This window comes from Gigantopelta aegis, chromosome 10 (genome assembly GCF_016097555.1).
Source record: "Gigantopelta aegis isolate Gae_Host chromosome 10, Gae_host_genome, whole genome shotgun sequence".
Classification (NCBI taxonomy): Eukaryota; Metazoa; Mollusca; class Gastropoda; order Neomphalida; family Peltospiridae; genus Gigantopelta; species Gigantopelta aegis.
Window position 1 is genome coordinate 89,656,382 of NC_054708.1, and position 14,970 is coordinate 89,671,351.

Consider the following 14,970-nt stretch of genomic DNA (forward strand, 5'->3'; position numbering starts at 1 on the left):
TTTTAGGGGCGACAATACTGGTATGTATTTTTGTGTCTAGACCGTCAATTAATTGGGTCTTCTGGTCACCTTTCAAATACAGACCTGCCAATCAGGAATCATAGGTAGAGGCAACTAACAGAAAAGACCAATTAACTAAGGAATCGGCTGAGAGAGGCTAATCTCGTTGCGTGTCGTCCGTACGTTGATCTCCCTCTGACGCCATTAAGTCAACAATGTCGGATGAATTGGCTGCGTGCACATGCACTGGGAAGGTTCCGCATGATGCAATGGAGGCGTGTACTGTTCATGGATGAATCAAGGTTCACACTTTTCCGGTCGGACGGACGACATCGTGTGTATCGACGTCGTGGGGAGAGATTTGCCGATGCTTGCGTTGATGAGAGGGACAGATTTGGGGGTGGCTCAGTCATGGTCTTGGGTGGAATTTGAAAACGCCTTTGGTGGTCATCGCTGGGAACCTGACAGCCGTCTGATACAGGGATGAGATCCTGCAGCCTCACGCCGTGCCCTTTGTCCAGCAAAACAACGTGACATTGCAACAAGACGACGCAGAGAAGAACATCGTCCCTCTCGACTGGCCCGCTTACAGCCCTGATCTGTCCCCCATCGAGCACTTGTGGGATCAGTTAGACAGGAGAGTGAGGAATCGTCCAAACCCACCCATCACCCTTGCCCAGCTCAGAGATGCCTTGATAGGTGAATGGAATAACATTCCAATGAGGAGTGTGAATGCCTTGATGCCAGGAGGGTCAGGGCAGCTACACAGGCACGGGGTGGTCACACACGGTACTAGTGAGACCAGTGAGACTAGTGGACTCATACACAGACTAACAAGAATTAAATGACATGTGACACATACTAATAAATTGTTTCCATGAGTGTTTGATTTCAATTATAGGGGGTACAGTCATTTGCAATCGGATTATGTTGCCATTTTCTTTCACATTTCAATAAAAAAATTGACTTTATTATCATTAGTGTCCGTCCTTCATAGATATGTAGTACAATTGTACATATCGTGTCGTACAATTTGATCTGCTGGCTTTAAAGTTGACCCGAGGTTTCTTTTTCCTTTCAGTATATATGGAAAGTAACTTGTGATGGCAATTTGTATGCAGGCCTGTTCATTTATTTTTCAGACATTTACTGGGCTGACAGCTGAAGACATTGAGAATGGTCAAGTCAAAAAGCATAAGTTTCCATATCCAGTTGAAGTTAAGAAATTGAAGATTTACGTTAAACTAAGACTTGGGCAGAAACGTATTTGCACGAAAATTGAGTTCTATCATGCACCAGAGAATTGTGGTAAATATATGTTTTTTGGTTATTTACTTCAAGATCCACATGAAAATTGAGTTCTATCAGGCACCAGAGAAATGTGGTAAATACCGTATTTTCCCATGTATTATGCACACTTTTTTCTCCAGAAAATACGGATTAAAAATGGGAGTGTGCACTCTACATAGCAATAGAAACAACTATGTTTTAAAAATGTCCAGTTAAAAAATCGCCGATCGGTAGTTTACGGTACTTTACAGGTTATTCAACTAAACACCAAAACCCTCTTAAAAATCGCTTTTCACTTGTGATGGTTGTAATAAATGCAAAATAAATCTACAAAAGTATCCATACCTCGCCAAAAAGTGCACAAAAATGACAAAACTGGACTATAAATATTTTTAGCCTCGAGAACTACAGTACACGAACCAACCATAGTGGAAATATCGGAGATCGGCTCGGCGGTTTCGGCGGTCTTGGAAAAAAAAAAATGTTTCCAAATATTCGCTGATTGGCAATTTTGTAAAATATTTATTTCAACAAGAATTACGTTTGCACTTCATCCAACGCGTAGAACTGTTCATTATGATTATATTGACCATGTTTACATGCACATTGTTATTAACAGCTTCAAGTCATAAAAGTGAAACACCAATTTTTAAAAATAAATAAATTGTGAAACTGACTCACGTGCAACTTGCGTCAGCTGTGGAAGAATTCATTATATATGATGGGGATCAGTTTGATCAGTTTGACTTTTCGATGTGCCACCGATTTAAAAAAAAAAAAAAAAAAAAAAAAAAAAAGGGGGAGAGGGGTGGTTTAACCTTCTGACTACTGCAGGCGAGATATCTCGCCCGACGTCACATCAGTCGATATACTGTACACTGTACACAGTGCATTCCCCAATTCATATTTCCCGCCGTTTTGCACACGACACTCACCGGAAACGGAAATATAATTAAAGAAAAAAGATTTTTTTTCAAAATGGTGGTTTTTGTTTAGATTTTTTCAATTGAAAATACCTTGAAATTTTTGTTTTCGGCAAGTATTTTCTCTTGACAACAATGGCGGCACGTCGCGGTAATTTTCAGGGATCGATAGCTGATTGTAACAGCTAATTTGATAATAAATTTGATCGTTTTACCAACAACAAAAATTACCAAATATTGCAATATGAATCGTAGTTGGGGTTTTAAAAAAAAATATGGTCAGAAAACCACTGTTATCGGGAATAATGGACATAAATACTGGACAGCTGGCCACAAATGCCCGTAAGTAAACGCAACTTTTTAGATTTTTTGCCTAATTTTAATCACCATTAGCCGATCTAAAATAATAAAAAGGCTTCGAAATTCACGACGGCTCCACGGCATTTGCCGTACTGCCTTGTGCCTTAGCCGTGATGCCTCAAAAATACCACTTACTTTACGGCTATGAATAACCGTGCCCTTTTAATTACCTGCCGTGGTGCCCCTTTTGTGTATGTTTTTTTTTTTTTTTTAAACTTGTATAACCCTAACTTTTATTTTAAAACATTAAACATGCACGAATTCGATGTTCCTCGGTAGTGTTTGTATACAGTTTCTTGGTCATGTATTATAACTGCACATCGAACGTAACAAATGATAAATTACGGTTGAAACGTACAGCATTACGGGGGAAAAACTCCACCGTAAATTGCCGAAGTTGTGAATATAAGGTCATTGCATGTCCCAAACACATTCCCACGGTTACATTCGATAAAACGCAGCTACTGTACAATAAAGTTCCAAACTGTGAATATTCGCAAAAACGCAGCCACGTGCAAACCATGTCACCACTGCACGTGCGTTGTCTGCACGTGCAACATGAACACCGACAGTATAAAAGTGCAGGGTGTTCGCTTGCCTGGCCTCTGTATCTGGCCGACAGTTGACAATCCAGGATATGCCACGTCTCAGTGAACCGCAGAGAAACAATGCCATCGGCCGACTAGACGCAGGCGAATCCAGAACGGCCGTTGCCAGGGCATTCCATGTGTCCCCAAGCACCATCTCCAGACTGTGGGACCGTTACCAGCAACATGGATCAACACGTGACCTCCCTAGATCCGGTCGACCACGGGTCACTACCCCCGGGCAGGACCGCTACATCCGGGTACGCCACCTTCGGGAACGATTAACTACTGCCACCTCCACAGCCGCAGCAATACCAGGTTTGCGCAGGATATCCGACCAGACCGTACGGAACCGCCTACGTGAGGTAGGAATTCGTGCCAGACGCCCAGTTCGAGGTGTCATCTTAACACCACAACACTGTCGACTCCGACTGCAGTGGTGCCAGATTCATCGACAATGGCCTCAACTGCGATGGAGACAGGTGTGGTTCAGTGACGAGTCCCGATTTCTGCTCCGACGTCATGATGGAAGATGTCGCGTGTATAGGCGTCGTGGTGAACGTTATGCGGCAAACTGCGTGCAGGAAGTGGACAGATTCGGCGGGGGTAGTGTCATGGTGTGGGCAGCCATCTCACACACTGGCAGAACTGACCTGGTCCATGTGCAGGGCAACCTGAATGCACAGGGCTACATTGACCAGATCCTCCGGCCACACATCGTTCCAGTTATGGCCAACGCCAACGCAGTGTTCCAACATGACAACGCCAGGCCTCACACAGCACGTCTCACAACGGCTTTCCTACAGAACAACAACATTAATGTCCTTCCTTGGCCATCGATATCACCGGATTTATACCCAATTGAGCATCTATGGGACGAGTTGGACCGACGCCTCCGACAGCGACAACCACAGCCCCAGACCCTGCCCGAGCTGGCAGCAGCCTTGCAGGCTGAGTGGGCCACCATCCCCCGAGAAGTCATCCGTACTCTGGTTGCTTCAATGGGCAGGCGGTGCCAGGCAGTTGTCAACACACGCGGAGGCCACACCCGGTATTGACTCCAGATGACCTTGACCTTGGTGGTGTGTCCTATCACTTACTCACAATGGACTAGAGTGAATTGTGAACAATCCTGCAACATTTGGTAATTATCGGACTCACCATTCAATAATTAAATCAATTCTCCAAATGTTACGACAATGTGGTTTTGCGTTTCTTCTTTTGAAGAGTATATAAAAAAAGATTTTTGCTATTAGTTTCAGTTTTGTTTGATGTAACAAGAAAAGTAAAAGTGTATTGGAAATAACAAAACAATACTAATTTTGTGTGCAATTTACAAATCAATCAGCTTAGAAATGAATAACTTATAGTAAATTTCATAGTAATAAAAAAGGCGTTCCCTGTGGGACGGACTTATAGTTTTAATGTTTATTAGCCTATTGAACGGACCCATGCTAAAATCACCCAAATTAATTTATTCCCAATTAACTGAAACACTGAAATAAATGTGAACTGTTTAATGTTTGTGGTTATTCTTTAATATTCCGTTTATTTAATTATTACCCATGCTCAGCAGTTGATAGGCCTATACATTACTGGCGTAGGAAGCGGGGAAGGGGTTACTTGGTACCACCCCACTTTTTGGTATCTTCCTACAGGCTACAGCCGTGTATATTGACAAATTCTGGGTCCTAGGCCTAAGCAGTAGCCAACAACGAAAATTGTACCACGTCTTCTTCAGATGACCTTCACCTTTGCATGCGGTAAAAACGTGATGACTTGTAGTCCGTGCATGTGGTATCGAGAAATCCTCGATTGTTTTGTTGAGATCGCACGTTGTTGTTTTTGGAAAATAAACCTACAATGTATGATATGACTGGAGTTACGATAATACGATATATTTTCCTGTATAGGCCTACAGTATTTAGCAGTTTGTAATAAAAGCCGTTTAATCGCCACACACGTTACCGTACTGTCATGTGATCTCGTGTGTCATCAATTACCGTGGTACCTAATAAGAGCACGTGTTAATGATTCAAATTTCAAACAAATTAGTTATGCTCATTCAACGTCCAGGCATGTCTAGTCTGGGTCCAGTCTCTAACAACGCCAGTGATTGGGTCCAGGGCACGGCGTAAGAAGGTGCAAAAAAGTGCGGTGGGGTGTATAAAAATCATCGCTGCTGCGCCCCCCCCCCCCCACCCACACACACCCCTCAACCTCCATTTAAAACACACACACACACACACACATATTAAAAATAATCCATAAATGCTGAACACATACTTAAGAAAATAGGCCATGGTGTCCTTCGACAATGTTTACGTTTTTGTGGATACGGTCACATGACAGAATGGGATTTCCCTCCACATTTTTTATTCTAATTATATGGGTCATTTGGTTAATCTTGTTATTACAATTATGTTTGTTGAAATTAGGGTGGATTTTCTTTATTATTATTAAATATAGAATTTACAACAAAAATAATATAAAGATTAAATTTTTAAAAACCTAAATGATTTGGTTTGAACATTTATTTATTTAATTATTTGTATTTCAAATAATTTAACACTGAACATTTCATCCCTTTTCCTAAAGCTTTAATTGTATTGTTCTGAAACGTAATACACATATTCTTTTGGTAGTCTTCACTTGGTAGTATTGAGATTGTAAAATTGAAATAGAAATCTTGATTGGATAATTCTGAAACTTAGTACCTGTATTCTACAGTGATTCTCTGGAGATACCTTCACAAACTAATAGATAAAATTAACATATCTACTTTTATTACAGATTATTTTATTTTATTTCTTTAATGTCCAGCCATTCAAATATAATTTTCTCTCAGTCATACTCCATCTGCTCAGATGGTCCGAAACCAGTGGACGTTGATCCATTACCTGCTGTAATGACAGCAGCAGTGTTTGTTCAAGGAGACCAGATACGTCATAATCTCTCTCCACCAAAGTTGTCTTTAAGGACACCACAAAAAAGTTAAAATACTGTTTTGTTTAATGACACCACTACAATACTTTGATTTATTGATGAATGACCAATTTAACAGAATTACAGATAAAAAGTTTTTTTCTGGTTAAAATGACTTCCTAAAAAAGATTGCCTTGGTGCCCTTTGAAAATGTATGAACGTAGCCTTTGTGCCTTTTAGGTTAGCCTTGGTGCCCTTCATTTCCTAGATTTTTAAAGGCTATTATAGCCTGCCCTTTTAACACCGAATTTCGAGGCCTGAAATGCCCGTAAGTAAACGCATCTGTTTCGATTTTTTGCCTAATTTTAATCACCATTAGCCGATCTAAAATAATAAAAATTACAAAAAAAGACACGAAAATAATACTTACCGATTCATATATGAACTTTATTTCATGTATTTATGAAACATTTAAGTGAATATATGTGAGTAAAAATTATAAACTTGTACCCACTCAACGTGGTTTTTGTTAAAAATTAATCCAGTAGTCTAAAGGTTAAGGGAGGGATGTTTAAAACCAAATTGGCTATCAGACTATTTTGTTCCACACCAGTAACAACTTGCTGCGATTCTGCAAATTCGCACCGGTCACTTTGCTGCGAATCTGTGACCTCTTTATCTGTCGGTTGTTGTTAACTGCCGATATGTTATAAATTTAATTTAATTTAAAAAAAAAAAAAACCCCAAAAAAAACCTTGTATGCCACAGCGTTGACATGTTTTAAAAGCAGAATTATTAAATTATAATCCTAAAACTTCTGTTATTGATATATTCCGATTGGCATCTTAAATCATTCACTCTATACTGACTATAATAAATTTTAAAACCAAAACACATGATGTAATTTAACTGACCGACAACCCTTGTAGACAGCTGAAAAAGGAATACTATAAAGGAAAAGGAGCGTCACTGCATGTGTCTGGGGGGTGGGTATTGCGGTTTTGAGAGAAAAGAAGTGAAATCGACAAATAAATGTGCATGTGGCTCACAAACGGCTAACAAAAACTTCATTTTATTTGTATTATTATTACATGTATTATTATTTAGGGTGTTTTTTAAAATTCGTTTCTTTTTTTCTTTTTCTGTTTTTGCCAATGCAGGCGCGTATGAAATAATGTTAGCAAGGTGGGGGGGGGTGTCTAGACTGGCGAGCTACGTTTATGGGGGGTGGGGGTCACAAAACAATGTACACAGGCGCATGTGCAGAAAATAGAGTACCGGTGTCTAGACTGGTGAGATGTTTTTAGGAAATGTCGGGTCATGCTTCGCAAAAAAATATTTGTTTTAAAGAAAATTCGGGAAGTGGGAGGAGGGTAGACCCTGAAGCACACCCCTGTGCACATGCACCTGCAATATAATTATGTTTGCGGCTTAATTTACCAACGGCCCAAACGATTGCGAGTCTGCAAGCTGCTTTGTTAATCGATTTCCAAAAGGAACTAGGATTCAGGTTTTATTTGAGGCTGTTTTTATTGTGGATATATTCCCGCTAGCCACCATTTACATTTTCTTCACTATCTGTAACAATAGCATTATACATGTATGTTTACCACCGATTTGACAAATGATCGTTAGTCGTTTCGTCTGCGTTGGGAGTGATTTTCGATAGGAACGTACGCAGGCACGTGGTAACAATATCTGGGTGTGGGGGTTTGGAGCACAATCTCTAATGGAGGGGGCTCAGTCTCTAGTGGGAGAGGGAACACAAGCCAATTTTTTTTAATCTGTATTTTTATATAGGACAAAAAAAAAAAAAAACGTACATATTCGTCCACAATTGGAAGAGGGGTGTGCTACATGTGCCTGGAAGAGGTTTTATATGGGGATGTTGTTGCTGCAAATATGTTATATCTAACCCCATTTACCTTTTAACTAGCTGTACCAATATCATTCTGTGTACCGTCGATTTGACCAATGATCGCCGTTTGTTTGTGTGCTGATTTGTCAATATGAGAGTTGGCGTGATTTTCAAAAGGAATGTTGGTAAAGGTTGTATCTGGGGCTGTTGTTGTTGTTACAAGAATATTCTCTCTAGCCACCATTTACCCTTTCTGCTCTAGCTGTACCAATATCATGTTTACCGCCGAGTTCTCCAACGATCTGAATCATCGTTTCGTTTGCGAGCTGTTTTATTTAATTAATGTGAGTTAGCGTCATTTCCTAAAGGATCTTGGATACAGGTTTTATCTGGTGCTGTTGTTATGGGCCCGGTATATCATCCCTAACCCCCAATTACATTTTCTCTACTAACTGTATCAATAACATTGTATACTTGTTTACCGCCGATTTGACCTACGATCGCCGATCGTTTGTGTGCTGCTTTGTTAATATGTGAGCTGGCGTAATTTCAAAAAGGAACTTGGGTACAGGTTTTATCTGGGGCTGTTATTGTTACTGGTGTATTCTCTCTAGCCACCATTTACCCTTTCTCCACTTGCTGTATCAATAACATTGTATACTTGTTTACCGCCGATTTGACCAACGATCGCCGATCGTTTGTGTGCTGCTTTGTTAATATGTGAGCTGGCGTAATTTCAAAAAGGAACTTGTGTAACGGTTTTATCTGGGGCTGTTCAGATACTGGTGTATTCTCTCTAGCCATCATTTACCCTTTCTCCACTTGCTGTACAAATATTATGTTTACCGCCGATTTGACCAACGATCACCTGTTGTTTCGTTTCATAATTCCTGTTAATAGTTATTGTGAGCTGGCGTGATTTCCAAAAGAAACTTGGGTACCTGATTTATCTTGGACTGTTGTTGTTGCGGATATATATATATATATATATATACGACTGTTGTTGTTGCGGATATATATATATATATATATATCCCTTGGTTACCTGTGTTCCAATAGCTGTACCAGTATGCTTACTAGTATATCTTTTTTACCAACGGTCCTATGTTATTTTGTCTAGGAGCTTTCTTTTAATAACTCAAAACGTGTCAGCAATTACAAAAGGATTGAGTGCGGGTTTTATATAGGTCTGTCATTTACATGTTCATTTGATTATCTGGATTAAAAATCCCATGCCTCGACTGGGATCCAAACCCAGTACCTACCAGCCTGTAGACCGATGGCCTAACCACGACGCCATCGAAGCCGGTACATAATATTTATTTATATTACTCGTTTTTACTGTGGTGTTCTTTAAAAATTACCATTTATGAACATTTATCTGTACTTTAATATTGTTAGAAGTTAAAGTGCACGGGTTTAATGACACCACTAGAATACATTGATCATAGGCTGTTGGATGTCAAACACCACGTTGTCATCAGAAGAAACCCCGCTACATATTTTTTTCTGATGCAGCAAGGGATCTTTTTTATGCTCTTTCCCACAGACAGGAAAATGCATATGACAGCCTTTGACCAGATGTGGTGCACTAGTTGGAACGAGAAAAAAAATCCAATCAGGTGAATGAATACACCGAGGTGGTTCGATCATGCGACCCAAGCACCGCAAGTGAGCACTCAACCGATGCCTCAAGATATTGAGTTGAAATATTGTGTACTTTTATTCTTAATTTATTTAGTATTTTTGTACTTACAATTTTGAATCAGTTGCTATTTTAACAATATTTGTCCTAATGCCTACAATTTTTACTAAATGTGGCAATCGGTGTGTGTGTGTGTGTGTGTGTGTGTGTGTGTGAAACAAAGTGAATATTTCCTTTTCTGAACAGATCGGGCCCTTTTAAGGGCCACTATGGGCAACCTAGGGAGACATCTTAACTCCAACAAGGTCCCAGTAACGAGCTATTCTCGGCATACTAAGTTCAAAAATATATATAGCTCCCCATTTCCATTTAGGCGGACCGTTCAAAAATGCGTCAAATTTCCTACATTCAATTATGCTTAATCCTACGGGATATCCCAAATGCCATAGCACCAAAACCACCTCCACCTGCTACCGATTGGACGTGCTACTCTCTTACAGTGCAGACAGTCCCCTCTCCCACCCACCCCAACCCTTTCCTGCCCTGGACAGAGGAGCCAGCTGAGGCTGGCACCTGTGCCCATGACAGGCACGCGCTAAAACAGCTTGCTCTGAAAGTGCACGTTAAACCCTATAACCTGACCTAAACTGATTATGAAAGCACTCCTTTTAAAATTTCAGTCAGGTCAAGTCATATTTAAAGTGCACATTCAGAACAATTTTGGTTCTTATTGACGAAAAAAATTTGAGACCACTGTCTGCATTTTTATTTTTGGTGAACTCTCTAAATTTGTGCCCAACTGTTAATCTAGTGTTCACTTGTTTGGCTGAATTAGACTAAATGTATTGCATTTCCCCTTCCCCTCCTACTATGTAACCATTAAAGGGACATTCCCGACATTGCTACAATTTTTAAGATGTTATTGACTAACAGATACCTTTTAACGATTGTAATTACATATCAAACATATTTTTCTGCATAAAATATTAGTGGCTGTATATTAAACGTGTTTCTGATCGTTCTAATATTTGTACCAGGTTAAATTTCATTTTATTCCTAAAATAAAATCCAGTTTGGGCTTCTTACAAATATTAAGACGACCAGAAACACATTGAATATACAGACACTGATATTCTAAACGAGAAAATATATTTAATATGCAAGTTTAATCGTAGAAATATTTTATTCTTATAATGCAGCAAACTCAGGAATGTCCCTTTTATATCCTAAAAGGTACCGACATAATAGTCCTCATTCTCCAACTTTTCCAGTTACTCTGTTCAGAAGGCCGGAAATGTTACATTTTAACACCTGAAATCAAACTTGTGTCAGAGAAGCAGGTTCAGACCGTGAAATATATTTATTTTCATCTCCCAGGCCATTGAACCGACACCATGCCCCCACCCTCTCCACGCCTTTCAAATACACCCCGCGGTCATTGTCATAGGCTATATCCCTCCCCACCCCACCCCCCAAAAAAATCAAAATCAAATATTTTCACTTCAATTTTATTATTTATAAATATCCCCCCCCCCCCAATGATAGTACATACTTAGTAACTGGAACGAGACATAATCCCACTGGCGGGGATCGACCACGATTCTAGACTTAAATGAATGCGTTCGAGCAAGGCACAAGACAACTTCATCCTTCCTGCCCTGGCAGTAAGAGGACTACCACTGTTCCAAGATTGGATTGACAAAATGAAGCTTGTTCGTGACCGCACAGTCCTTGCAATATCAAAGCAACAGATAAAACAACAACAACAAACGTACCAAAAAACCCCAACAACAAACAAACAAACAAAAAACCCCAACAACCCCGTATTCAAAATCCAGCTGACAAACTTGTTTTTATGTCATTGTCTGCATCTGCACATGCACATGTATGCAGGTGTTCATGTGTATTGCATCACAACCAGGTGTACGTACATGTGTTCTTACCATCTCTCCATACAGACCACCAAAGCAAGTACAAAGCTACACAGCAAAGAGCCATAAAACCGTATTGCGTAATGTGTATTCAGTTCAAAGAGCGTGCATGTTCATGTAAAGTACGTAATTCGACTGTATTGTTCTGCTTGCTAACGCTTGGTGCCTGTGTTAAAGGGACATTCCTGAGTTTGCTGCATTGTAAGATGTTTCCCACTAATAAAATATTTCTACGATTAAACTTACATATTAAATATATTTTCTTGTTTAAAATATCAGTGTCTGTATATTCAATGTGTTTCTATTTGTAAGAAGCCCAAACTGGAATTTGTCTTAAAGGGACACAAACATTTTAGGAAATTTGAACATATTAGAATGATCAGAAACACGTTTAATATATAGCCACTAATATTTTATGCATAAAAATATATTTGATATATAATTACAATCGTTAAAAAGTATCTGTTAGTCAATAACATCTTAAAAATTGCAGCAAAGTCGCGAATGTCCCTTTAACAAAGTAGCTCGCAGACGAAACGACTCGTGATCGTTGGTCAAATCGGCGGTAAACATACATGTATAGAGGATAATAAACGAGTTACCAGTTATTATCAAATTTATGTCCCGAGTGAAATAATAAATAATGATATTGGTACAACTAGTGGAGAATACACATGCAAAATAAACAGCTCCAGATAAAACCTGTAACCTAAGTTCCTTTTGCAAATCACGTAAACACATTTATGTAACTAAGCATATTACAGACCGGCGATCGTTTGTAACTTTGGCGGTATAAACACACACTGGTGTGCATGTATGGCTACTGGTGAAAAAAAGGGGTATTTTATTATGGGGTGTTTTCCCAAATCAAACTGAATGGATAAAATTAGCATATAAATATATGACATAAAAAAACAACTAAAAAAACTAAAATAATAATAGTAATAAAAAAAAACCCGGAATATTTTCCACAGATCAAATTGTATGGATTAACATTGAAAAAAATGTATACACAAAAAAAAAACCAAAAACAGTAAAGAGAGATATGTACAACGACAGTCCTAGAAAAAGAAAATATACATATAGCTGTAATACAAACAGCCCCTGTACCGAAGTTCTTTTTGGAAATCACTCCAGCACACATTTATTAAACAAAGCTCGTAAACGACATGTAACCCGCGATCGTTGGTAAAATCGGCGGTACACGTATACAGGTAATATTGGTACAATTAGTGGAGGAAAAGGTAAATGGGTGATAGAATACATCTGCAACAACAGCTCCAGATAAAACCTATACCCATGTTCCTTTTTGAAATCACGCCAACACACATTTATTTAACAAAGTTCGTAAACGACATGTAACCCGCGATCGTTGTGATCGTTGGTGAAATCTGCGGTACACGTTTACAGGTAATATTGGTACAATTAGTGGAGGATAAGGTAAATGTGTGTTAGAGAGAATACATCTGCAACGACAATAGCTCCAGATAAAACCTGTACCCATGTTCATTTTGGAAATCACGCCAACACACATTTATTTAACAAAACTCGTAAACGACATGCAACCCGCGATCGTTGGGAGCGTTGGTCACATCGGCGGTGAATGTATACAGGTAATGTTGGTATAGTTAATGGAGGAAAAGATAAATGGGTGCTAGAGAGAATAAACCTGCAACAACAACAGCTCAAGAAAAAACCTGTACCCATGTTCTTTTTGGAAATCACGCCAACACACATTTATTTAACAAAGTTAGTAAACGACATGTAACCCGCGATCGTTGGGATCATTGGTCACATCGGCGGTGAACGTATACAGGTAATATTGGTATAGTTAATGGATGAAAAGATAAATGGGTGCTAGAGAGAATAAACCTGAAACAACAGCTCAAGAAAAAACCTGTACCCATGTTCTTTTTGGAAATCACGCCAACACACATTTATTTAACAAAACTCGTAAACGACATGTAACCCGCGATCGTTGGGATCGTTGGTCACATCGGCGGTGAATATACAGTGAGTTTTGTAGTCACATTTTATTATTATTGTTGAAAACTTTAACGAAGACACACAAAAAAATAAAGTAAATACTACAATATACTACTTGCTCCCAAATTTGTGGCAGCACCTGAAAAGGTATCATAAAACATACCAATAGACTTAGCGGGGATCAAATACCATATATGTAATGTATTTTATTGGCCAAACAAGAAAATTAATAAAATTTGAAAACTAACGCCCCAGCGAACAGATTTGACATCCCAGGCCTGTGGGAATTTAGGTGGACCGGGGGGGGGGGGGAGGGGAGCAGCCCGCCCCGCTTGCACTCGAGGACAAAAATAAAGTAAAAATATGGCCTGTGTCCCATCTCCACACTATGGGGGCTGTGATCCCCCGCTAAGTTGTGCACCCTCCCCCAGATATTATTCCTACGGACGTGGGAACCTGATTCCCTCCAACAAATAAAACAATATCCATAGCTGCCCATGACAATCGTCACGTAGGCAAAAGCAAACATTATTATTTTTAAATATTTATTAACACGCAGTATCCCCCCCCCCCTCCTTTTAAAAACACTTATTTTTATCATTTTCTCTTTTATTATTATTATTATTTATTTAACTTTTTTAAATATAGTAAACGTAACAACAAATTCGACATCCCCTCACAAATGAAATGAACTGTCCACTGCTGTGCTAATTATCACGTACACAAAAGCAAGCTTATTCCTTCGTTTCCCCCTTTTTCTCTCGATTTCACTTCTTTCCTTAGTAAACCGAAGAACTATTCCTTCTCCATACACTCCTGTTCATTGTTTGTTTATTGTAATCGTTTCCCACTGAACGATTTACAAGGGCTATTGGTTAATAAAAATCTATTATTTAATTATTATTTTCAATGTAGTGCGAATGCCTTGTAAACACGTCAATCGCGATTTTAAAAAACCCCACGTGAAATAAAAAATAAAAATAAAATATATATATATTTTTTTTTGTTTCTTACACTTCATAACATGTAGTGACAATTGACAACCCACAAAAAAAAGCTTAGAAGCTCAAATCAAGTAGCTCGTGCACGTTTTCAGTGTCTGCAGCTACTGCCGATCAACCGTCTAAACAGGAAATTTTTAAATTTTGCCGTCTAGTCTAGACGCCGTCTAGCTTGGACGGAGTCGCCGTCTAGATGCAATTATGGTTGGTTCGTGTACTGTAAATGTAATTTTCTATATTTTTGTTTTCATTTATTAGTCATTTACAGTGTATGGGTATATAATTTTGTTTTGATTAAAAGTTTGCATTTGAAAAGGGCTTAGGCCAAAAGATTTTGCATAACCTATTTTGGTTTGCATAACCTGTTTTTTCTTTATAATTTAAAAAACCCCAAAAAACTTAATTTGGAAAAACGAGAGTGGCAATGGTATTGGTAAGTAAAAAGTATAATGTATGCAAATGTT

At 38.9% G+C, this 14,970-nt stretch overlaps 1 protein-coding gene across 1 annotated transcript in view; it reads left to right on the forward strand.

Annotated features, from left to right (window-relative positions):
• Positions 1 to 14,970, forward strand: part of LOC121383901 — a 167,786-nt gene that overhangs the window by 9,012 nt on the left and 143,804 nt on the right. Inside the window, exon 2 of the mRNA XM_041513999.1 lies at positions 1,143 to 1,308. Within this exon, the coding sequence (XP_041369933.1) occupies positions 1,143 to 1,308 (166 nt within the window). The remainder of the gene's footprint in view (positions 1 to 1,142; positions 1,309 to 14,970) is intronic.